At 33.7% G+C, this 26,643-nt stretch overlaps 3 protein-coding genes across 3 annotated transcripts in view; 1 reads left to right on the top strand and 2 right to left on the bottom strand.

Annotated features, from left to right (window-relative positions):
- The window catches only part of LOC102801069 (peroxisomal carnitine O-octanoyltransferase-like), a 63,446-nt gene extending 48,764 nt beyond the window's left edge, over positions 1-14,682 (top strand). The window contains exons 16-19 of the mRNA XM_085501924.1: positions 5,136-5,308; positions 5,462-5,581; positions 6,211-6,301; positions 14,641-14,682. Of these exons, the coding sequence (XP_085358050.1) occupies positions 5,136-5,308; positions 5,462-5,581; positions 6,211-6,301; positions 14,641-14,682 (426 nt within the window). The remainder of the gene's footprint in view (positions 1-5,135; positions 5,309-5,461; positions 5,582-6,210; positions 6,302-14,640) is intronic.
- A 5-nt stretch (positions 14,683-14,687) lies between these two features.
- On the bottom strand, positions 14,688-15,227 carry LOC146740964 (uncharacterized). The gene has a single exon (XM_085501923.1). The coding sequence runs from the start codon at positions 15,225-15,227 to the stop codon at positions 14,688-14,690; it is 540 nt and encodes a 179-aa protein (XP_085358049.1).
- A 1,702-nt stretch (positions 15,228-16,929) lies between these two features.
- LOC144348760 (S-acyl fatty acid synthase thioesterase, medium chain-like) lies at positions 16,930-24,887 on the bottom strand. The gene is made up of 6 exons (XM_085501755.1): positions 24,609-24,887; positions 23,647-23,785; positions 22,686-22,785; positions 21,246-21,418; positions 20,157-20,242; positions 16,930-17,264 (listed from the first exon to the last, which is right to left on the bottom strand). Exons 1-6 carry the CDS (start codon positions 24,748-24,750, stop codon positions 17,119-17,121), a joined length of 786 nt encoding a protein of 261 aa, XP_085357881.1. The 5' UTR covers positions 24,751-24,887; the 3' UTR covers positions 16,930-17,118.
- Positions 24,888-26,643: the final 1,756 nt, after the last annotated feature.

The following is a 26,643-nucleotide window of genomic DNA, read 5'->3' as shown; positions in this document are numbered from 1 at the left end:
TGTTTATATTCAATCATCATCCACTCATATATGTTTATATTCAATCATCATCCACTCATATATGTTTATATTTAATCATCATCCACTCATATATGTTTATATTCAATCATCATCCACTCATATATGTTTATATTCAATCATCATCCACTCATATATGTTTATATTCAATCATCATCCACTCATATATGTTTATATTCAATCATCATCCACTCATATATGTTTATATTCAATCATCATCCACTCATATATGTTTATATTCAATCATCATCCACTCATATATGTTTATATTCAATCATCATCCACTCATATATGTTTATATTCAATCATCATCCACTCATATATGTTTATATTCAATCATCATCCACTCATATATGTTTATATTCAATCATCATCCACTCATATATGTTTATATTCAATCATCATCCACTCATATATGTTTATATTCAATCATCATCCACTCATATATGTTTATATTCAATCATCATCCACTCATATATGTTTATATTCAATCATCATCCACTCATATATGTTTATCTTCAATCATCATCCACTCATATATGTTTATATTCAATCATCATCCACTCATATATGTTTATATTCAATCATCATCCACTCATATATGTTTATATTCAATCATCATCCACTCATATATGTTTATATTCAATCATCATCCACTCATATATGTTTATATTCAATCATCATCCACTCATATATGTTTATATTCAATCATCATCCACTCATATATGTTTATATTCAATCATCATCCACTCATATATGTTTATATTCAATCATCATCCACTCATATATGTTTATATTCAATCATCATCCACTCATATATGTTTATATTCAATCATCATCCACTCATATATGTTTATATTCAATCATCATCCACTCATATATGTTTATCTTCAATCATCATCCACTCATATATGTTTATATTCAATCATCATCCACTCATATATGTTTATATTCAATCATCATCCACTCATATATGTTTATATTCAATCATCATCCACTCATATATGTTTATATTCAATCATCATCCACTCATATATGTTTATATTCAATCATCATCCACTCATATATGTTTATATTCAATCATCATCCACTCATATATGTTTATATTCAATCATCATCCACTCATATATGTTTATATTCAATCATCATCCACTCATATATGTTTATATTCAATCATCATCCACTCATATATGTTTATCTTCAATCATCATCCACTCATATATGTTTATATTCAATCATCATCCACTCATATATGTTTATATTCAATCATCATCCACTCATATATGTTTATATTCAATCATCATCCACTCATATATGTTTATATTCAATCATCATCCACTCATATATGTTTATATTCAATCATCATCCACTCATATATGTTTATATTCAATCATCATCCACTCATATATGTTTATATTCAATCATCATCCACTCATATATGTTTATATTCAATCATCATCCACTCATATATGTTTATATTCAATCATCATCCACTCATATATGTTTATATTCAATCATCATCCACTCATATATGTTTATATTCAATCATCATCCACTCATATATGTTTATATTCAATCATCATCCACTCATATATGTTTATATTCAATCATCATCCACTCATATATGTTTATATTCAATCATCATCCACTCATATATGTTTATATTCAATCATCATCCACTCATATATGTTTATATTCAATCATCATCCACTCATATATGTTTATATTCAATCATCATCCACTCATATATGTTTATATTCAATCATCATCCACTCATATATGTTTATATTCAATCATCATCCACTCATATATGTTTATCTTCAATCATCATCCACTCATATATGTTTATCTTCAATCATCATCCACTCATATATGTTTATATTCAATCATCATCCACTCATATATGTTTATATTCAATCATCATCCACTCATATATGTTTATATTCAATCATCATCCACTCATATATGTTTATCTTCAATCATCATCCACTCATATATGTTTATATTCAATCATCATCCACTCATATATGTTTATATTTAATCATCATCCACTCATATATGTTTATATTCAATCATCATCCACTCATATATGTTTATATTTAATCATCATCCACTCATATATGTTTATATTCAATCATCATCCACTCATATATGTTTATATTCAATCATCATCCACTCATATAATGTTTATATTCAATCATCATCCACTCATATATGTTTATATTCAATCATCATCCACTCATATATGTTTATATTCAATCATCATCCACTCATATATGTTTATCTTCAATCATCATCCACTCATATATGTTTATATTCAATCATCATCCACTCATATGTTTATATTCAATCATCATCCACTCATATATGTTTATATTTAATCATCATCCACTCATATATGTTTATATTTAATCATCATCCACTCATATATGTTATATTAATCATCATCCACTCATATAATGTTTATATTCAATCATCATCCACTCATATATGTTTATATTCAATCATCATCCACTCATATATGTTTATATTCAATCATCATCCACTCATATATGTTTATCTTCAATCATCATCCACTCATATATGTTTATATTCAATCATCATCCACTCATATATGTTTATATTCAATCATCATCCACTCATATATGTTTATATTCAATCATCATCCACTCATATATGTTTATATTCAATCATCATCCACTCATATATGTTTATATTCAATCATCATCCACTCATATATGTTTATCTTCAATCATCATCCACTCATATATGTTTATATTCAATCATCATCCACTCATATATGTTTATATTCAATCATCATCCACTCATATATGTTTATATTCAATCATCATCCACTCATATATGTTTATCTTCAATCATCATCCACTCATATATGTTTATATTCAATCATCATCCACTCATATATGTTTATATTTAATCATCATCCACTCATATATGTTTATATTCAATCATCATCCACTCATATATGTTTATATTTAATCATCATCCACTCATATATGTTTATATTCAATCATCATCCACTCATATATGTTTATATTCAATCATCATCCACTCATATAATGTTTATATTCAATCATCATCCACTCATATATGTTTATATTCAATCATCATCCACTCATATATGTTTATATTCAATCATCATCCACTCATATATGTTTATCTTCAATCATCATCCACTCATATATGTTTATATTCAATCATCATCCACTCATATGTTTATATTCAATCATCATCCACTCATATATGTTTATATTTAATCATCATCCACTCATATATGTTTATATTCAATCATCATCCACTCATATATGTTTATATTCAATCATCATCCACTCATATATGTTTATATTTAATCATCATCCACTCATATATGTTTATATTCAATCATCATCCACTCATATATGTTTATATTCAATCATCATCCACTCATATATGTTTATATTCAATCATCATCCACTCATATATGTTTATATTCAATCATTATCCACTCATATATGTTTATATTCAATCATCATCCGCTCATATATGTTTATATTCAATCATCATCCACTCATATATGTTTATATTCAATCATCATCCACTCATATATGTTTATATTCAATCATCATCCACTCATATATGTTTATATTCAATCATCATCCACTCATATATGTTTATCTTCAATCATCATCCAATCATATATGTTTATATTCAATCATCATCCACTCATATATGTTTGTATTCAATCATCATCCACTCATATATGTTTATATTCAATCATCATCCACTCATATATGTTTATATTCAATCATCATCCACTCATATATGTTTATCTTCAATCATCATCCAATCATATATGTTTATATTCAATCATCATCCACTCATATATGTTTATATTCAATCATCATCCACTCATATATGTTTATATTCAATCATCATCCACTCATATATGTTTATATTCAATCATCATCCACTCATATATGTTTTTATTCAATCATCATCCACTCATATATGTTTATATTCAATCATCATCCACTCATATATGTTTATATTCAATCATCATCCACTCATATATGTTTATCTTCAATCATCATCCACTCATATATGTTTATATTCAATCATCATCCACTCATATATGTTTATATTCAATCATCATCCAATCATATATGTTTATATTCAATCATCATCCACTCATATATGTTTATATTCAATCATCATCCACTCATATATGTTTATATTCAATCATCATCCAATCATATATGTTTATATTCAATCATCATCCACTCATATATGTTTATATTCAATCATCATCCAATCATATATGTTTATATTCAATCATCATCCACTCATATATGTTTATATTCAATCATCATCCAATCATATAATAATCATTCTGTTTGAAGAGAACATACAGTCAAGTGCTAAACTAATAATTAAAATTAAAAAAAAGGAAGAAATTAATATGTAGTTTAAATAAATACATATTTAAAATTATGAAATATTGATATATATATTTAAAATGCACCACATTCTCTAATATAGTTTGCAAGTTCCTTATCTACATTGCTCATAATGTATATGAACTTGTCATCTGGTTTCTTCAAATTAAAATATGGATGTATATGAGCAATTTTTCCAAACAGCTGACATTTTGCATTTTTATGACTTGGACAATCAATCAGGAAATGGAATTCATCCTCCACTGCATCCGTATCACACTTTTTGCATACCCTTTCTTCAAACTTTATTTTTGGTCTAACATGCCTACCCTTCTATATCATTAGACCATGATCACTTATCCTGAATTTACAGATACTTTTTCTATAGTGGGGGTCTTTAATTTGTGTTAAATACTGTTCCATTTTGAATTCATTTTTGAATTTACAATAAGTTCTTAATTTATTATTTTCACCTGATGATGATTTTTTTGAGGTTATTTGATTTTTCCATAATTCAATATAATTCTTTTCTATTTGGCTACTTATTTGTTGTATATTTTTGTTACCTCTACTCCAAAATCCATTTATATTCAATCATATATGTTTATATTCAATCATCATCGAATCATATATGTTTTTCTCAGTATATTAATAATGTTTTCAATATTACCATTTCACTAGACCACAAAAAAGTACACCTTGTTAAAACACGCAGCAGGCAAACATTCCACGTTGATGGCGGAATCTATAAAAGGTCAAGGCTGCGATAGACATTTACTGGGATTACAGATTCTTGCTTCTCATAGTGGAGGACCCATGCCTGAAATTTTCCTAGATAAATCATGGACCAAAAGGTTTGTATAATATATTGATCTAAAGTGCAGAACAAGAAGTTGGGTGCAGTTTCAGAGCATTTCATTAGTGAAATATCTTGAAATATCTCTACTAGAAAATCAAGTAGTAGAGTGAATCTAAAATTTGTCATGTATGATAATTGTATATTACAGTGGTGGTAATGGAAATTTTGTGTTGTCAACAAGTTTGGCAGGATACAGTACAACACAGGGTATATTTGCTCCAATGTTGAATAATGGATATGGTGTTGCCTATAACCTTTTAGATGACAGGTAAATAATCCAATCCAGTAAAGTTATAGATGAGCTATTGGTGTGATTGTACAGACAAAGGGGACACCACTAAACCATAAGTTATGATTTGTGATTTTGAATTAAATTACAGTTTTATATAAAAAAGCAATTTAATTAAACTAAAAAATAAAATGCAACTCTGTATAGGGTTGCTTTGTAGTTGAATTAAATTCACAGAAGTAGAAATAATTGTACATACAAATCTCAGATAACATAAATAATACAAATTGTAACTTGATTTATAATGGTTTGCATAAATTAATGTATTTAGGAAAAGGGTATGGTAAAGTAAAGATTACCCTACCTTACTCCTTTCTATAGCCCTAAGCTATGCAAACTTAAATTCAATTACAATTTAAAAGTAGATGATCTTTTTGAACCTCAAAATTGTTCTGGTTTTGTTATAAAATGCATATAAAATATATTACAATGTATAGTATCATAATTTAATCTATTTTGGGGGGGGGGGGTGATTTCTACAAGCGTTATGCACTTTGATGGAAATCACTGCTATATATATCGGTTGAAATAGTAGTTACAAATATTCATGTATTTATCATTTCAATTCAATTCATGTCATTCGAATTATTATTATTTCTATTATGTAGAATTGGGATTTCAATTAGTGCATGGAAAGATAATCAAGAAACTGATGCCTTCAAGTTCTATAAGACAATGTTAGAAACCCTGGATGAAATGGCTGTATTTTTGACAAGCTCAGCAAAACTTTGAGTTATTATAGTAATACCAGAGGTACATTACTTGGGGTTTGCAACTACGGTGACATGATACCAATATCCCGATCAATCTCGCTCTCGCATCAGCGTTCCCTGCTAAGAACAATGCGAATGGGCATGTCCAAGGTAACTAGGTTACTGTGTGGTCCAGGTGGATCAAAATAGCTGCTCACGATATGACTGATTACGAGAACAATATTTTCTGTACATTTTCGATGTATTACATTTTTTCACTATGATAGTGGTAAAACATGTTTTATTTTTTTATTACAAACCTTTTATTACAAGCAATGTACCTCTGGTAATACTGATTACAACTACTGTCAATGTAAACATGCTAAGCTATGAGTTATTATAGTAATACTGATTACTTACAACTACTGTCAATGTAAACATGCTAAGCTATGAGTTATTATAGTAATACTGATTACAACTACTGTCAATGCAAACATGCTAAGCTATGAGTTATTATAGTAATACTGATTGCAACTACTGTCAATGTAAACATGCTAAGCTATGAGTTATTATAGTAATACTGATTACAACTACTGTCAATGTAAACATGCTAAGCTATGAGTTATTATAGTAATACTGATTACAACTACTGTCAATGTAAACATGCTAAGCTATGAGTTATTATAGTAATACTGATTACAACTACTGTCAATGCAAACATGCTAAGCTATGAGTTATTATAGTAATACTGATTACAACTACTGTCAATGTAAACATGCTAAGCTATGAGTTATTATAGTAATACTGATTACAACTACTGTCAATGCAAACATGCTAAGCTATGAGTTATTATAGTAATACTGATTACAACTACTGTCAATGTAAACATGCTAAGCTATGAGTTATTATAATAATACTGATTACAACTACTGTCAATGCAAACATGCTAAGCTATGAGTTATAGTAATACTGATTACAACTACTGTCAATGTAAACATGCTAAGCTATGAGTTATTATAGTAATACTGATTACAACTACTGTCAATGTAAACATGCTAAGCTATGAGTTATTATAGTAATACTGATTACAACTACTGTCAATGTAAACATGCTAAGCTATGAGTTATTATAGTAATACTGATTACAACTACTGTCAATGTAAACATGCTAAGCTATGAGTTATTATAGTAATACTGATTACAACTACTGTCAATGTAAACATGCTAAGCTATGAGTTATTATAGTAATACTGATTACAACTACTGTCAATGCAAACATGCTAAGCTATGAGTTATTATAGTAATACTGATTACAACTACTGTCAATGTAAACATGCTAAGCTATGAGTTATTATAATAATACTGATTACAACTACTGTCAATGCAAACATGCTAAGCTATGAGTTATAGTAATACTGATTACAACTACTGTCAATGTAAACATGCTAAGCTATGAGTTATTATAGTAATACTGATTACAACTACTGTCAATGCAAACATGCTAAGCTATGAGTTATTATAGTAATACTGATTACAACTACTGTCAATGCAAACATGCTAAGCTATGAGTTATTATAATAATACTGATTACAACTACTGTCAATGCAAACATGCTAAGCTATGAGTTATTATAGTAATACTGATTACAACTACTGTCAATGTAAACATGCTAAGCTATGAGTTATTATAGTAATACTGATTACAATTACTGTCAATGTAAACATGCTAAGCTATGAATTATTATAGTAATACTGATTACAACTACTGTTAATGCAAACATGCTAAGCTATGAGTTATTATAATAATACTGATTACAACTACTGTCAATGTAAACATGCTAAGCTATGAGTTATTATAGTAATACTGATTACAACTACTGTCAATGCAAACATGCTAAGCTATGAGTTATTATAGTAATACTGATTACAACTACTGTCAATGTAAACATGCTAAGCTATGAGTTATTATAGTAATACTGATTACAACTCCTGTCAATGCAAACATGCTAAGCTATGAGTTATTATAGTAATACTGATTACAACTACTGTCAATGTAAACATGCTAAGCTATGAGTTATTATAGTAATACTGATTACAACTACTGTCAATGTAAACATGCTAAGCTATGAGTTATTATAGTAATACTGATTACAACTACTGTCAATGTAAACATGCTAAGCTATGAGTTATTATAGTAATACTGATTACAACTACTGTCAATGTAAACATGCTAAGCTATGAGTTATTATAGTAATACTGATTACAACTACTGTCAATGCAAACATGCTAAGCTATGAGTTATTATAATAATACTGATTACAACTACTGTCAATGCAAACATGCTAAGCTATGAGTTATTACAGTAATACTGATTACAACTACTGTCAATGTAAACATGCTAAGCTATGAGTTATTATAGTAATACTGATTACAACTACTGTCAATGCAAACATGCTAAGCTATGAGTTATTACAGTAATACTGATTACAACTACTGTCAATGCAAACATGCTAAGCTATGAGTTATTATAATAATACTGATTACAACTACTGTCAATGCAAACATGCTAAGCTATGAGTTATTACAGAAATACTGATTACAACTACTGTCAATGTAAACATGCTAAGCTATGAGTTATTATAGTAATACTGATTACAACTACTGTCAATGCAAACATGCTAAGCTATGAATTATTACAGTAATACTGATTACAACTACTGTCAATGTAAACATGCTAAGCTATGAGTTATTATAGTAATACTGATTACAACTACTGTCAATGCAAACATGCTAAGCTATGAGTTATTATAGTAATACTGATTACAACTACTGTCAATGTAAACATGCTAAGCTATGAGTTATTACAGTAATACTGATTACAACTACTGTCAATGTAAACATGCTAAGCTATGAGTTATTATAGTAATACTGATTACAACTACTGTCAATGCAAACATGCTAAGCTATGAGTTATTACAGTAATACTGATTACAACTACTGTCAATGCAAACATGCTAAGCTATGAGTTATTATAGTAATACTGATTACAACTACTGTCAATGTAAACATGCTAAGCTATGAGTTATTACAGTAATACTGATTACAACTACTGTCAATGTAAACATGCTAAGCTATGAGTTATTACAGTAATACTGATTACAACTACTGTCAATGCAAACATGCTAAGCTATGAGTTATTATAGTAATACTGATTACAACTACTGTCAATGTAAACATGCTAAGCTATGAGTTATTATAGTAATACTGATTACAACTACTGTCAATGCAAACATGCTAAGCTATGAGTTATTACAGTAATACTGATTACAACTACTGTCAATGTAAACATGCTAAGCTATGAGTTATTATAGTAATACTGATTACAACTACTGTCAATGCAAACATGCTAAGCTATGAGTTATTACAGTAATACTGATTACAACTACTGTCAATGTAAACATGCTAAGCTATGAGTTATTATAGTAATACTGATTACAACTACTGTCAATGCAAACATGTATTTTAGTTACTGTGCTTTAGCTAATTGTGCTACCCAATATTTGTTCAAAACAAAATGTTCAAGAGTTGAGATATTGTGCCAAATTAAATAAAATTGCATGAAGTTATTCCATTGTAGAGTTCACAAACATTCAATAAAAGTAAAAAATTATACTGCAAAAAAATTATAGGGATGGAAGCAATGATTTGTGTCAAAAAATACAATGGATATTATTATATCTGAATTATTAGTGCCAAGATTGTGATTCCTGATGAGTTGTATGCATATATTATGTTTCAAGGAGATATAAAGCTGATGGTAGAGAGGTTTGAGTGAATACCGGTTATTCCTTGACACCAAAACACTAGTGTTGACTATGCAGATGTGTATAATCATAGTAATAACCTAATGGTACAAATAGGCCTATTCCTTTAGATACAGAGATGTACTTTTCAGCAACAATCCTAAATCCAGTGATTATATTCCAATGATAAACTTCAAGATTAAGGAGAGTACATAAACTACATCACACACTGGAACTGTGCCTTGACAGGAGAGGATTTTAATTTTACTATTTTCAATTGTTCACACCATCACAGCAATATCAGTCTCTTTTAGGGTGTGGGACATGTTTCTAAATTACTCATTTACTATTTGCAAACCTGTAGTACTGTACATGTACATATTCAGACTTTCCAAGAAGGCGTGTCTTCTTTCACCCAAACTAGAAAACAAATAGCCTTAATATTCAAAAGTTTTTTTTTATCAGATATAACAAGCTTTTTGTTAAATACACATACTGTTATATAGATATCTCAGATAGCATAAATGTCACTTATCGGATGTAGACCTTATGTTTCATACAGAATCTTCTGGTGAGATGCTCCGCTATAAGGATGCCCACATTTGTTTGTGTGTCATTTTCACGCATTAACTTTTCTGTGGTCTTTTAGGCTGGGCCGATTCTTAGGCAGGTCATACTTTCACTCTAGTTGGGTGGTAAAATCTGAAAACAATCCTGGCCCTATTGATGCCGTGGTAACAACGAAAAGAATAATTTTGTACCTTCGTACCAAATGCATCTTTTTCTACCAGTCTTGGAGTAAAAACGTTTATCTTCAGGTAACAATCAAGTACCCATACACCACAATGGGAGGAACACTCATGGCCATGGCTACATTATAGATGTAAGTAATCATTACACAGGTGGCAGTGAAAATTGCTTATCTAAGGTGTTGATATAAAAGCTGTAATGTTTAAAACAATTTTTGTTTCCTCTTCTGAGAAATGATTATGCATCAACCACCTTCAAATGGACAATAAACCAACACAAACAGGAACACTTTTTTAACCAAACTTCATCACTGAAAGAGTTGCAGAACTCGTGAACATAGGCACATGTGCAGAGATCCCCAAACAGCTAAACTAACAACACACCAATACAATTGTTAACTAACAATCCATGCATGTCATAGTCCCTTTCAAATTTTAGAATTATAGTTTTGTTTGTTCTCGTTTGGACGGAGTTCAAAGACAGGAACTTTTTGACCTACTGAAACCACTGAACTGTTTTTTCAGCCTCTGAGTCGCCCCTACTGCGCAACTACCAGGCCTGATGAATCGGTTGGCTGTCACGCAACTAATCACTGGTTGTCATCCAACTTTTCAAACGAAAAGTCGACGCGCCAAAAAAATAAGTGTAAACCACGCCCTCCAACGTCACGAAGTTACGCCCATTGACCCGACATGACCTCCGAATTCAACCACTCAAATACTATAGCGCGTATTTTTATAATCAGTCGTCCGAGACTTTTTTCTCGATGTCATCATGGCGAGTTACGGCAACAGTCCTTCAAGAGAAAGTCAACTGTGGTTAATTGTGGCATTGATGTTGAACTCCTAAAGTATGTATCGACACTGAGGACGGCCGGATATACAAGTGTTCGGGCGCTGGCTCGGATAACTGAGGATGATATTTATGATTTCTTACCAGCAATACCACCGGGACACAGACGTCTAATTTTGCACGAAGCGGCAAAGCTGAGAACTCCACTGAAAGCAGACAAGCCAACCCTAGCTGTCGATAAACATGTAACGTTAAACTCATCTCCAAAGGTTATTATTCGTAAGCACAATGTTGAACTTTCTGAGACTCGTAGTAATTTTACCAGTAGCAAGAAATCAAAACGTCGCATTGACGATACTGAGCGAGATCAAGTTAGAGAAAATCGGCGAACTACCAGGCAAAAGACACAAAGTAGCATCCGACCGGATGTTATTAACGTAGGTGGTTCAACTTTAAAATACCTGTCTCCGATCGAGAAAATGAGAGAAGATTTATTGGAAGACATTGAAAATAATCAAAATGAAACATAAATACTTGAGAAACAGTTACAGTGTCTAGAAGAGTCATTCCAGCCAACGTCGCCATTACATACTAATATCCGTGGACCAGCATGTAGCAAATGTCATCAGCGCCTGGGACATAACGTACTTCACTGTACTTATCCCAAGTGTGAAAGTGCTGCGTTTTGTAAAGACGTGACCAGGAGTGAACACCGAAACAAAAGACAGAAAATGAGTAAATTAAGAAGTGAAATAAAGTCACGAAAAGGAAAAAGTAAGGATAAAAATCTAGAAGTTGAAAGGTTAGAAAAAATATCTCGACTACCCATGACACATTTGCTGCAAAAATAAGACAACAACTCATTGCCAGTGACACGGACAAATATCTGACAACTGGGGGCCAGGTAAAATGGTTGGAAGTCAATACGGACAGTAGAAAACTTGAAACAATGTTAGAAGGAAGACTTCCGGGTGACCCGATTGATCTACAGGGATTAATCTGTGAACTTGACAAACAAAAAACGGGAGAAAATGAACAAAATTAACATTCAAGCGCAAAACAGAGAAAAGTAATAGACCTCTGGAAAATGAAAGGTGTTACTTGGCCAGAAGCCACTGAATCCACGGTAAATGCAGACACCGGTATTACACATCACATGGCTGACAATACTGCAAGTAAAACATCGGCAGAAAAAAATCACTGTTGCAAAGTAGAAAAGGAACAAGACGACTTGATGTTGAAACTTGGGATTCAACAAAGTTTGAATACCTTCAAATTTGATCAAGACCGTGCGACACGAAATGAAGGAGTTGCTGTAATTGAAAATCTAATAGATGTAATATCAAGAATGCAAAACAAAGTGGACTTAATTTGCAAACAAACTCTTCGCAACGAACACGATTCTGTCCCGGGTTCGGCTTTCGACGTCACAGTGGCGTCGCCACTACAGACAAAACAAGACACTGTTACTGTCACTGGCAGGAAATATGAGAATCCGTCATGTACCGTTCTGAGTGATGAAGCTCCGGTCGACTTGACGCCTTCCTTCAACCAACACGCAGCACGAAGCAGGGTCAGTCCAGAGATTCCCGTGTCAAAATGTAGGCATATTACTGAATCATTCACCAGTCAATTATTATCTCAGTCATCTGAGTCTTGTGAACCGAATTCCGGATTTGCCAGTTCAGTCTATGGCCCTGGAACAACCCGGATCAACGACGAGCTTGTCACGTCACAACCTTTTCGTGTACACACTAGTATTCACCATGACAACGTTGATTTCAGTACATTCAATCGTCCTCTTCGTCGATATTTCGAAACCAATCCAAACCGAAGTCAACATTCAAGACTTACTGAACTTTCCGTCAACGCCGTAAACGAAATGTCACCGAGTACTTGTTATAACCCGACCAAGACACAAATACAATATAAAAGTAAAAGCGTTTTTTCACGTTTTGATAAAACTGAGTCAGATGACCAGTGTTCGAACGACATGCTAAATGATATGTCTATGCGTGGACTAAAAAATAAATCGCAAGACATTGCGGAGACTGAGCGTGTTGATCCGGTGACAGCATTATCAACACAACTTGAACATGACTCTAGTACTACCAATAATAATTTAGACATGTACGAAGCCGCCTGGTTATTACAAGATAAAAAAATGACATTGCAATCAACTGGGATGCATGTATTATTGAAACATGTACATATTCGGAGGTAAATCTGGCGACACTTCTCATGATTGGCGGGAGAATGAAAAACATCGGAAGCCAAGCAGAGCGAATGATAATCAAGAATTACTCCAGAACTTTTAAATTTGACAGGATTCTGATTCTAAATAATGCAAATAATTCCAGTTGTCTGTCATAGTCAACTCCAGGTCATGCAGTGGTTATTGGAGTCAGTCGTTAGTGTAGATTGTGCACCCCAGTCATTTGAAATTATTTGCAAAATACGTTGGTTGGTGCAGTGAGTTTAGTTGTGTTTGCTTGTTAAAATTTACAGGTGGCTGTATTTTGAAGTTCATTGACACTGACTTGTTTACAGTAAACTGTTTCATTGGGTCACTGCTATACTGCATGGCTATACTATTAGTATTATTAGTGAATAGTAAGCGTTAACATTTTTAATTTTCCGCATTTAAAGATATACACTTTGTTTGTTCCTAGCGTTACTGCTGTTTTTTGTTACTGTTATTTTGAAATTGTCGTAACTAAACTGATATAACAGCTTGACAATTGTCAGACATAAATAACTATGCAATGTTTTGTATTTGCTTGGAAATAAACCACATGACCTTGTTTATGAGTTACGGGTTTCTTTTATTTATATAACAAATTATATTGAAACGATGGGAATAACTACAATACAATAAAAGCATCAGATTGTAAAGTGGCACACGTTAAAAATGGCGTTGAAGATGCAACTAGCAATGTGGTAATACAAAACTAAACTAATTTCAAATTCATTCGAGTCCCAAATTTTGAATGAATGTTGTTACGTGCAGTAAGTTCGAAACATAATCTATTGTCAGCAGCCTGATTCAGTTACAAATCCATGAACCCAACACAGTGGTAGTAACCGAATAAATCCCTCGGTGTAATTTCCCTGAGTGCTTCCATCACAGCAAGATGCAAGTCTCGTCGAATGAGTTCGTTAAAACGCTGGGAAGACAATATCTGCTTCATTTTCCCGAAAACAAACTCTGCCGGGTTCAATTCTGATGAATAATAGGGAGTATACACCATGCCGATTCCCATGTTTTCCAACCATTGACCGAGGTAGCGACCGCCTTCATGTTGATGCGTTGGGTGGTTATATTCCAACACTGGTCGCTCGGTTAGCGGTCTAACATTTTCGCCAGCTTCTTCGAAAAAAATGAGAAACTGGTAGGTATCTGTTGTACCGTTGAACACCTTGAAATATGTAATACCTCCCAAATTGCACAGAAGGTGCAAAGTCACGCTCGCCGATTTCGTGTAGCGTTGTATTTCGACTGCACGTTCACCTCGGAGAGCATGGCCGAAGTGCGGGTTCTTATCTTTGCTGACTCTTACTCCAGCTTCGTCAAAAAACTGTATCTTCATGGGGTCAATGGTGTGCAGGAAATTGACAAACTCGTTGCAGTAAGCAATATTACCTTCGGTAAATTTTTCCCTCGCTACTGAAGTCAACCTTTTGAATGTCCATGCACCTCCCGTAAGTTTGGTTCTCACTATTCATGCAATCGCGCTTTTAGACACGCCACCGGGGACATTGCCACATTCTTCTATTTTGTCTTTCATAACTTTATATGTAATTGACGGCTGTTGTCGTTTCATCGTTTCTATTAATTCTTTGTGTTCTTCGTCTATTCTGGAGAACGACCCCCTTGTAACGTTTCGATCTCCTTCAAAGAATCGTCTCCATATCTTGCGAACGCCAGGAACAGACATTTTAAATTTGTCAGCCACAGGCGTGAAATTCCCAAAACGTCCGGGCCGGTTATTGGATCGCCACCACTGTTCAATATTTCTTGGGTCACCATGTCATGTATTTCTGGCGAAGCTCTCACCCCTCTGCGATACAACCGACCTTTAGTACTTCTGATCATTTCTGTTCTAAAAAAACACTAAACTAACCATGCAACGCAATGCAATGTAATAAACATCGAGAATGAAAGTTTGCGCTCAACTGTTCCGCGTATTTGATTGGTTGAATTTGGAGGTCATGTCGGGTCAGGGGGCGTAACTTCGTGACGTTGGAGGGCGTGGTTTACACTTATTTTTTTGGCGCGTCGACTTTTCGTTTGAAAAGTTGGATGACAGCCAATGATTAGTTGCGTGACAGCCAACCGATTCATCAGGCCTGGCAGTTGCGCAGTAGGGGCGACTCAGAGGCTGAAAAAAACAGTTCAGTGGTTTCAGCAGTATGTGAATCTGTGTGTATGTGAGCATACAGACCTGTATCTTAGACATGCCTGGACCAATTACAATCAAACTTCACACATACATCATACATATGCACATAAATATGTTACACAATCTAATCCAAAATAGCTGATTTATCAAAAGTATTTTTGGCATTCCAGAATCAGATCTTGGTCATTTATTGATACCGATCTGAAAAAACAAAATGACATGCATCTACCAAGTACCAAGTTTGAACAAAATCCATCTTCAAACGACGAGATCCAGTTCCAGAATGCCGGCAATGCTCGATTTTTGATGATTTTTTAGCACAAAATTAGCCTTGCACTATTCGGCCATTTTGAATTTGATCTGTATATGACATGATCTATAATGAATATATCAAATTTAGACATAATCAAACAAAGTTGGTCAGAAATATGGCTGTAGAACCGTTTTTGGATGGTGTCCAAATGAGAAATGAAAACTGACTTGGGCAGCACCTACCTTGTTAAATCCACAAAAAATAAATTGTCTTCTGCCACAGGAAGGGAAAATCAAACATTCTACAGGTATTACCCAGAACCCCCAGAGGTGTCGCACACCTGGTGGTTGATACAATTATTTTAAATGTAGATGTAGCTGGCAGCAGTTAAACCCACTTTTTTCAAACATAAACAAAACTTTATTTAAAAAAGTCCCTTGCATCTGTGTATGAACTGGGTTATGTAACAATCTCTTATTTGTCACTACACTTATTTGTACATTGTAAGTCATGCATGAATGATTGAATTCTGTTACATGCTTCGTCATGTAGTAAACATAACTCAGGCATTCTTATTTTTTTTGGACCTTTTGACATCAGGTATGTATGAGATACAAGTGCAGATGGACAAACACATAGTAATTAGTTTTTATTTCTCAATGCTGGTTAGATAAAATTAAGTCATGGTTTTATTACTCAAAATATTATATATGTGTGAAATGTTGCTGAATGAATGGTCATTGTTGTCCAAACTTGTATACAGTAAATGTTCATTTTATCATTGTTATTTCCATCATAGTATTTCAATAATAACTGATAATATATTCATACAATATCAGCTGTATCTTCTACTTGAAAGAGTTTAGTCACATAATCAACCAGTTTAATTTCATTTTGTTTTTCAAGAATATAAAAATGTCCTCCTGGTAGCATATGTGATGAGAAACCTCCCTGTGACAGTTCACTCCATGCTGTAACAGACAATATTAAATATATAATAACTTGTGGCAATACCTGAATACATATTAACCCAGTGTATTTACATAATGTGCATTACATATTATTTAATTAGTTTTTTTTATTATTTTTAGATGCAAGCATACAAGGATGCGCAAAACTTGGTTGTGAAACATATAGTAAAAATAGACAACATAGAACATATGTGATTCACCTATCAGAGAATAATTTACACAACATTTGTATTTTCATATCTTTGAATGTAAATCAACTCACTGTGAGGATAGGCATGCATGATTAAGTAGAGAAAAATGCAGAAAATTCCTGATATTTGGCTCAGCGAAATTCCCATCAAATATATCACAAAACATGCACACATAAAAGCGGATCTAAAGTTGTACCCACAATTTTCAGGAAATTTCTGTCAAAAAGGAGTTATTCTTAAAGGGGAGCAGAGGTGTGGCTTTTGACACTCTGTACATGAAATCTGAGATCTATGAATGAATTCTGTCGATAAAAATAACTTATATGTGCTGGGAAATGCCCTCAATTTCGGGTATAAAACGGGCTGTGAAGCAGACGACAACGTCCGCTTTTCCTGGTGTCATTTCGCCTCTAGAGGGCCAGTCAAATGACGTCATCAGTGAACACTGATAATTGAACCCATTCATGCTAGTACGTCAATCCCATAGAAATGCTACTATGAAAGACCTTGTTAACTGACTACTTAAAAGTTGAAACATGGCGAGGTGTTGTGAATGCCATAACGATTCATGTTATGTTTCTCGAAAACCCAAATAAAAAATCACGTTGTTGGTTGCGAGAAATCGGCGGAAGAACTAACCTGAAAGTGAAGACAGTACAGCGTTCTGGCTATAGTAAACAGTGAGTGAATAAATATTGTACGATTTAAAACTAAATGAGAAATATGCTAATATCACTTGAACCACAGTTGTATTTTCTGACCGGAAAACTACCACATTTTTACCGTTTTTTTCTCTCGCTCGCTTATTGAAAACACCGACCGCTCGCCCAAACACTGGTCACCGGCACAGGAGTAGTCAAAATGTTTGGGGATATACAAAGAAAATTCTGAACGGCTCTTCAAATCTACACCACTCTGTATCGTTCGCGAACAACTTTATCTGTGTCAAATACTAGAGCCGGTACAATATTGTAAACACATGCCATGATATCTCAGTCATATCGCTATTGTATACATTACCTTTTTTATTCTGGTTTGCACAAACGTTGAATAGCCGTCAAACATTCAAATATATTTAGTTTTTAACTATCTATAATTATATGCACGCAATTTGACCCTTTGACCTAGATTTGATCGGGATGGAATATTTTATTTTAAACAATATTCTGACGTTACTTACTGCCCCAAAAATGTTTCAACACAATTGCGGTATGACTGTCCGATTTACAAGTGCATCGGGTAATATATTAATAACCATTCTCACCAATCGCTAGCTTAGGAGAGAGTAGGAAATCAAACAGCTGCCTTTTATGCATAGAGTTCATGACGCCGTCTGACAGCGGTCGGGTACGAAAAGCTCGCACAGCAATTCACACTTATTGTCAAGACAATGAATGAACAGAAAGAACTGGGAAATTAAAAAGATTATATTTCTACAAAGTTAAATAAATCTGGCTGCATCAAAAGCTTGGAAACTAGTTATAATATTTTGCAAAAGACTGAGTGATCAACGACATCATTTTGGGATGCAATTGAACTTTACTTCATTGCGTAACTTACTGCGCGGCGGTGCTGACATCAAGTGTGTGTTGACCGAAGTTTGACCCCCAAGTCACGCACTGAACAGGCGCGTTACCTTAGCAATCTTTTTCTTTCATGCTCCGCGCGTCGATCTTGTAAAATTGTTATTAGTTCTGACGGTGCTGTACGCAAACTTGTATATTTTGAGGTCGTTTTCTCAGTGCGCTGCTTTTCTAATTACGCAAATTTGTTTACAATGTTGTACCGGCTCTAAAAAATTCAACATTGTAATATATCGCTTTCCTAATAATTACGCAAAGTCAGTTATTTAATGTTGGACACAGGTGAAGTTTCGTTCGCGATTGATACAATGTGGTATAGATGTGAAGAGTAGTTTAGAATTTAATAATAGTTAGTACCCGTTGTATCCCCAAACTGTACCATTCAAAACCACTATTTCGATCACTCCTGTGCAAGTGACCAGTGTTTGGGCGACCGGTCAGTGTTTTCAATGGGTCGATGAGAGAAAAATTACGATAAAAATGCTGTCGTTTTCCGGTCGGAAAATACAGTGCGGTCGGAAATTAAGCGATAATCGGTCGATTAAAAGTGGGAAGTTGGGCGAAATGATTACTGTAGTTCAAGTGATATTAGCGTATTTCTAATTTAGTTTTTAACTCAAACAATATTTATTTACTCACTGTTTACTATAGCTAGAGTGCTGTACGTGTCTTCATTTTCAGATTAGTTCTTCTGCCGATTTCTCGCAACCAACAACGTGATTTTTTATTTGGGATTTCGAGAAACATAACATGAATCGTTATGGCATTCATAACACAACACCTCGCCATGTTTCAACTTTTAAGTAGTCAGTTAACAAGGTCTTTCATAGTAGCATTTCTATGGGATTGACATACTAGCATGAATGGGTTCAATTATCAGTGTTCACTGATGACGTCATTTGACTGGCCCTCTAGAGGCGAAATGACGCCAGGAAAAGCGGACGTTGTCGTCTGCTTCACAGCCCGTTTTATACCCGATATTGAGGGAATTTCCCAGCACATATAAGTTGTTTTTATCGACAGAATTCATTCATAGATCTCAAATTTCATGTACAGAGTGTCAAAAGCCACACCTCTGCTCCCCTTTAATATTTTCTAAATAAATTAGTTTCCATTACCTTTAATGTCATGAGGTCTATCATCAGTACCATCGAATGCAGTGATTGGACAAGTCAGTATGGGACCAGTAGATGGCAAGTCATAACTGAAAAATTCATAAACACTATGTGGTTACTAGCTGAATTAGTGTACTTCTTTTTAGCCCCATTTGGACGCAGTCCGAAAACGGAGACTTCGGTTTTGACCTTTGTACGTCCATGTGTCCTGTATCTTAGACATGCCTGGACCAATTACAATCAAACTTCATACATACATTATATATAATACTATACATATGCACGTCAATATGTTTCATAATCTGATTCAAGATGGCCGAATGGTGGCCATTTTTGTGCTGAAAAATCATCAAAATCAACTGCACAAAACATAATGACAAATTAACATTCCCAGACTAGCACCAGTTGTTAATGACACAGAAAACATTAAGTCTCAAATCTGATGAATTACCAGTTAATGTGACAAAGTCCTACTCAATGCAAAAGCTACAAGTAACATATATTAAAACTTTGGAGAGGGGGGTGTCACCCTGTGTGTGTGTGTGTGTTTTTGTTTCTTTTCATGCTTTTGCAAAATTAGATTTCCCTGTAGAACCCCCCCCCCCCAAGAAAAAGACCAGTCCCTAACCTGGATATATGTGCCCCTTGTTTTAGAGTTTGTCATCCTTAATTAAGATATATGCTATACATTTTCAGTAGGGTCTGTATGAAGGTACAACAACCATCAACCGATCACTGACACAAGTAAGACCATCATCGGTACAATAAGAGCAAATTTATTTGAAGGTGATTAAAAACATTAATATTACATTAGATTTATTAATAATATCAGTGAAACATCAAAGAAGAACACAAATTCATTGAAAAATACATGAATGAAATGGATAAGTGTGTAATAGAGGGCACTTAATCGTTGGTGTTAGTGTTCACACTGTGTATTCATTCACTACAATCAAAGTGGTGTAACAGCGACGTTTGCATCTGATCCACTCCCTAAACAATGCCAGTTCCATATCAGCATTTGGTGTTCACACATGTTCTTAAATGACCATAGCTCACACAATTACTATATAAAACAAACAACTTACTTACTCATAGTTTTCAATCAGTTTAAAATCTGCTTTCAAAACTGGTAAAAATAACTTCATCAAATCTTTGTTGTTGGCAACTTCTTTTGGTGTTCCACCCATCAGTTTAATCTTCTCAAGAAATTCGTCATCAGGTAAACTAGATAAAAATTGCTTCCCTTTTTTTCTAAGTTCTGACTGTAGAAGAAACCAAATTTTAAATGATATTAATGGTTAGTGGATCTTATGATGTCAGTTAGCCAATACATAAAGCATGCACCTAATTTGAATGACAGTTAAATGCTTCTCCCATGCACATGATGTTTCCCCATGAACATATGTTTCCCCATGCACATGTTTCATCCCAAGCATGTTTCCCTCATGCACATGTTCCCATGCACATGATGTTTCCCAATGCACATGTTTCCCTCATGCACATATGTTTCATCCCATGCACGTGATGTTTCCCCATGCACATGTTTCATCCCATGCACATATGTTCATCCCATGCATGTGATATGCTTCATCCCATACACATGATGTTTCATCCCATGCACATGTTTCCCCCATGCACATGATATGTTTCATCCCATGCACATGTTTCCTCCATTCACATGATATGTTTCATCCCATGCACATAATAGGTTTCATCCCATGCACATATGTTTCCCCCATGCATGTGATATGTTCCCCATGCACATATGTTTCCCCCATGCACATATATTTCCCCATGGACATAATGTTTCATCCCATGCACATTATTTTTCCCCCATGCATGTGATATGTTCCCCATGTACATAATGTTTCATCCCATGTACATAATATTTCATCCATGCACATAATGTTTCCCCCGTGCACGGGATATTTCATCCCATGCACATAATGTTTCATCCCATGCACATTATTTTCCCCCCATGCATGTGATATGTTCCCCATGTACATAATGTTTCCCCAATGCACATATATTTCCCCATGGACATAATGTTTAATCCCATGCACATAATGTTTCATCCCATGCACATATGTTTCCCCCATGCATGTGATATGTTCCCCATGCACATATGTTTCCCCCATGCACATACATTTCCCCATGGACATAATGTTTAATCCCATGCACATTATTTTCCCCCCATGCATGTGATATGTTCCCCATGCACATAATGTTTCCCCCATGTACGGGATATTTCATCCCATGCACATAATGTTTCATCCCATGCACATAATGTTTCCCCCATGCACATGATATGTTCCCCATGCACGTGATATGTTCCTCATGCACATATTTTCCTCCATGCACATGGTGTTTCATTCCATGCACATGTTTCATCCCATGCACATAATGTTTCCCCCATGCACGTGATATGTTCCCCATGCATGTGATATGTTCCCCATGCACATATTTTTCCTCCATGCATCTTACATCGCATGTTGATATGTCATGTCAACCGGTCCTAATCCAACTTACATGTGGTGCTGAAGTCCCAGACACAATGAGATGAATGGGTTCCAGATTGTGATGCTCTTTTATATACCTGGCAATCTCAAATGCTATATGGGATCCCATACTGTGGAAGAAAATAAAACAATCTTTAATAATCAAGTACTGGTATATGTGTAATCATAGTCTGGATCAGAACATTTAGTTTTTGATCTAGGTATTGGTTTATATGTACATACATCCCTTAATACACACATACATCGAAAGGGGCAGATATAATAACATTTTAGCGGAGGACCGAATTTGCCCAGTTTGTGACAAACAGGAAATTGAAAATGAAAAACATTTTCTTCTCAATTGTAATTTATACAAGAAAGAACGAGAAATCATGATCAACAATATTAAATACAATATAAGCAACTTGGGGACGGATGACGAAAAACTTACAAATATACTAAAAAGTAAAAATGACAAAACAATCATTGAACTAGGAAAATTTATCCACACTTGTTTCAAATTACGACAAGAAAAAATCTTAAAATGCCAGATGCCTCAACCAACCAAATAATTTAATTTTTTTTTTTCTTCTTTTCAATTGTCTATGAATGTCTTGTGTTTTGTTTTTCTTGTTTGCTATCTTTTTGTATTACTTTATTGTATTTTCAACTAAGATCCAACTCCGGGATACGGTTTCAATAAAGATTATTATTACATCTATCTATTTATAATAAACACTACTCAGTGGATCTGAAAACCAGAACAGTCTTGTCTCATTGCAAGTGATCCAGTATGACAAGCATACCTGTTACACAAAATCAGATCAAATGCAATTGAGTAATGTCAATTTTTAACATATATAGTAAGTTGCATTTACATGTATTATCTCAATAAAATGTCAACATATAAAAATTAAAAAAAATCACATTATTTTTACATTATCTACTTTATTTCAGTACATCGATTCTTGGGAACAGACATATTCTATTACCTGTGTCCAAAGAATGCAAACGGTTTTTCTTTAAAGCTGGGAAGTAATATTTCAGATAATTCTTCAGTAAGTACAGCAGCATCTTCATAGGGTGGTTTACTGTACAGTGATTCTCTGCCAGGTAAGCGTATAGAGCAAGCTGAAAATCAAAGTATTATATTAAATATTTCTTTATGACATTTTTTTTCAATATTTTTATAAATAAAATATCAATAGAGATTATTATTATTAAAAAAGATTGACTCAAGGGACGGCCGCTGTCACTTGATTCTTGAGCAAACTAATTGACACTATACTTAATAAGTATTATAGTAATATCAATACCAGTAGATTTTATGACGACATTACTGCAGATTATTAGTGACAATGTATTGAGAATCAAGGCCCTGTGACATGAATTTGAATGGATAAAGGAGAATTATTTAAAATGAAGAGCAATTGTGAGGTAACAAGTATTTGATACATCAATTTTGTGAGAACCTCACCGTCTGCTCTGACATGCTAAAGTATGTTCGATAGCAGCATTCCATATATAGTATGCACACTTCTAAATTCCGCGACTGATGCCGCTGTCCTGGTCGTTGCCTACCGACTGGGTCGCCCAACTTATTAAGGTTAACCAAACAAATTGGGAGTATGTATACAGAGCATGAGTACATAGAGATGGATTTGTTCTGCTTTTTGTAGTGAGTAGTACTACATTATTTGCGAAAATGATGGTATTATCAGGAGTTCCTTTCCTAAACCAATCACTGTAGTCCGTCTATACTCTAAGGGTCAATCATTTCAAATCGTGTTATGTCTGTACAAATTCATTTTCCTTTTTTTTTGCCAATAATTTTTCTTGCAACACCTTTAATGATTTTTCTCCTCTCAGTATCTCGTTGCAATTTTTGTTTTTAACAGCCACCCCTCATTTCAAATAGTCGACTCCAATTATTGCTATATATACAATTACTTACCTTCAATAGAATCGGGGAGTAATTTACCCCAGTTGGCATAGTAACGAGACCCCCCTCCAGCCCATGGAAAGCAGAATATGCGGTATGTAGCATCGTGTTTTACATGACGATAAATTAGTTGGCTCAAATCACAGCCCGCCATATTTGTACTTCGTGAGACCAGTATTCCGAGATTTTAGTCTATATTCATGATTCAGCCTACCTGGAAACAGAAAAAGTATCTGAAAGGTGACTACACAGAAACACCAGAGTAGACGAAATAAACGACACACTTTATTTCCGGGTTGATCAAATAGAGGGCGCACTCTCCAGCAATGTCAAAGGTTACAGTGACCAGCGTGTAATACCTTGGGGCGGACATCCAGCAACGTGGAGCGTTTTGTGACGTAGTTTTTGTCCCATGTTCTACAGAGTGAAAATAGTTACAGTAGAAGTAAATAAATAAATAAATAAATAAATAAATAAATAAATAAATAAATAAATAAATAAATAAATAAATAAATAAATAAAAGTCTAAGTAAATATGTATAATGGCTGGGAAGCAGAAATAGCTAAAGCGAAGCTAGTCAAGCCTGCTTCCCAGACTCGTAAGTAATTTTGAATGAATGAAATATAAAGGCGACAAAAGGGGCATATTGTTCTAATAAAGATTGTCCAAGGTAGAAAAAATATACAAATAAATAAATGATAACATAAATATTATATCGCACAAATAAATAAGTAACTTTATAATAAACTAACTAACTAAATGAATGAATAAATATAAAAAAAAAGTCTTGTAGCGAAATTATATGGTATAGGGCACCGGCAAACAAACCCATACCATACCATGCCTTGTTGTCCGAATAAATAAATCAATAAAAACTAAGTGTTGAAAATACACAGAAAAAAACATGCTTATATAATAGGGGTGGAATAGGGGGAGATCAAGTACTTTTACGTAGCTCCACCCGAGGATAAGCTAGTTTTAAGATAACTCTACAATATACCAGGAGTACTAGCAACTCGACGTTTAGCAAGTAACCTGTAATTGAAGTAATTGTGTTATATTTATGTGACTATGAAAGCTGCTACGTCGCACTGAGTCTTGTTCAATATGGGACTCATAGCAACGTATACACCGCGTGAAATATACGTTGTTTATTTACCTGAAATTCGATCACACGCCGCGTGATGACCACCGTCGTTAAAAAATATATGATTTTAAACTTTGAGATACACTTTTAATTGCCATTTTTTTTACATTGCCCGTCAACATTTAACAAAAAGACATCTCTAATTGCGTTTACAATACTTTGAATTAAATTAAACAGCTTCATATTATTTTTAGCGAGATAAATGTTAGTTAGCTTTATACAATGAATTCTTACTCATTCATATGTACCATGCTATATGAATGTAAGACATACATTAATCTTACGGTACCTGTGTTTTATGACATGTCTTTTGTTTCCAATTAAATAATACTGATCGAATTATTTGGATTTTCAGCCATCGAGTGACAGTGCAACAAATATGAATAGATACATTCCCCAAATAGATTTTGAGAGCTTGACAGGTAGACGCACTATAAATGTTATAAATGAAAAAAGTGCATGTAGCAGCAGAAATAATTAAAAACTGACATTACCTTAGAAGATTGCAAGTCGTTGTTGCCATGGAAAAATCCAGTGTAAATAAATCAGTTTACAGCACATTATGAATGACGTAAAACCTTCCCACACTGAAGTGACATTATCAGTATGCTAGAATATTTTTTGACAACACATTTGTAAAGTTTGGAGGATATAGCTTTCAACAAATTATCAACATTCCAAGACAAAAACTGTTGTGTCTCTGCTGGCTGATGTATGTCTTTATTCGTATGAAGCTAAATGTCTACCAAAAAATAGTTAAAAATAGAAAATACAAGGAAGCTAAATCCTTTACTTTCATATTCAGGTATATGCATGATGTACTTTCAATCAACAATCCTAAAGTTAGTGATTATCTTCCAACAGTGGCATATTCAACTGAATTTGAGAATAAGGAGGCA

Source organism: Saccoglossus kowalevskii, chromosome 7 (genome assembly GCF_978046115.1).
Source record: "Saccoglossus kowalevskii chromosome 7, keSacKowa6.1, whole genome shotgun sequence".
NCBI lineage: Eukaryota > Metazoa > Hemichordata > Enteropneusta > Harrimaniidae > Saccoglossus > Saccoglossus kowalevskii.
This window is presented reverse-complemented; position numbering and strand designations above follow the sequence as displayed.

What these genes read in the sequence shown, in the direction of transcription:
- LOC146740964 (XM_085501923.1), bottom strand. Translation starts at nt 15,227, where the DNA reads ATGAAGATACAGTTTTTTGACGAAGCTGGAGTAAGAGTCAGCAAAGAT.
- LOC144348760 (XM_085501755.1), bottom strand. Translation starts at nt 24,750, where the DNA reads ATGGCGGGCTGTGATTTGAGCCAACTAATTTATCGTCATGTAAAACAC. An exon ending in CTGGGACTTCAGCACCACAT is followed by an intron (nt 21,419 to 22,685) that starts GTAAGTTGGATT and finishes TTTCTTCTACAG; the next exon opens with TCAGAACTTAGAAAAAAAGG. An exon ending in AAACTGATTGAAAACTATGA is followed by an intron (nt 20,243 to 21,245) that starts GTAAGTAAGTTG and finishes TGAATTTTTCAG; the next exon opens with TTATGACTTGCCATCTACTG.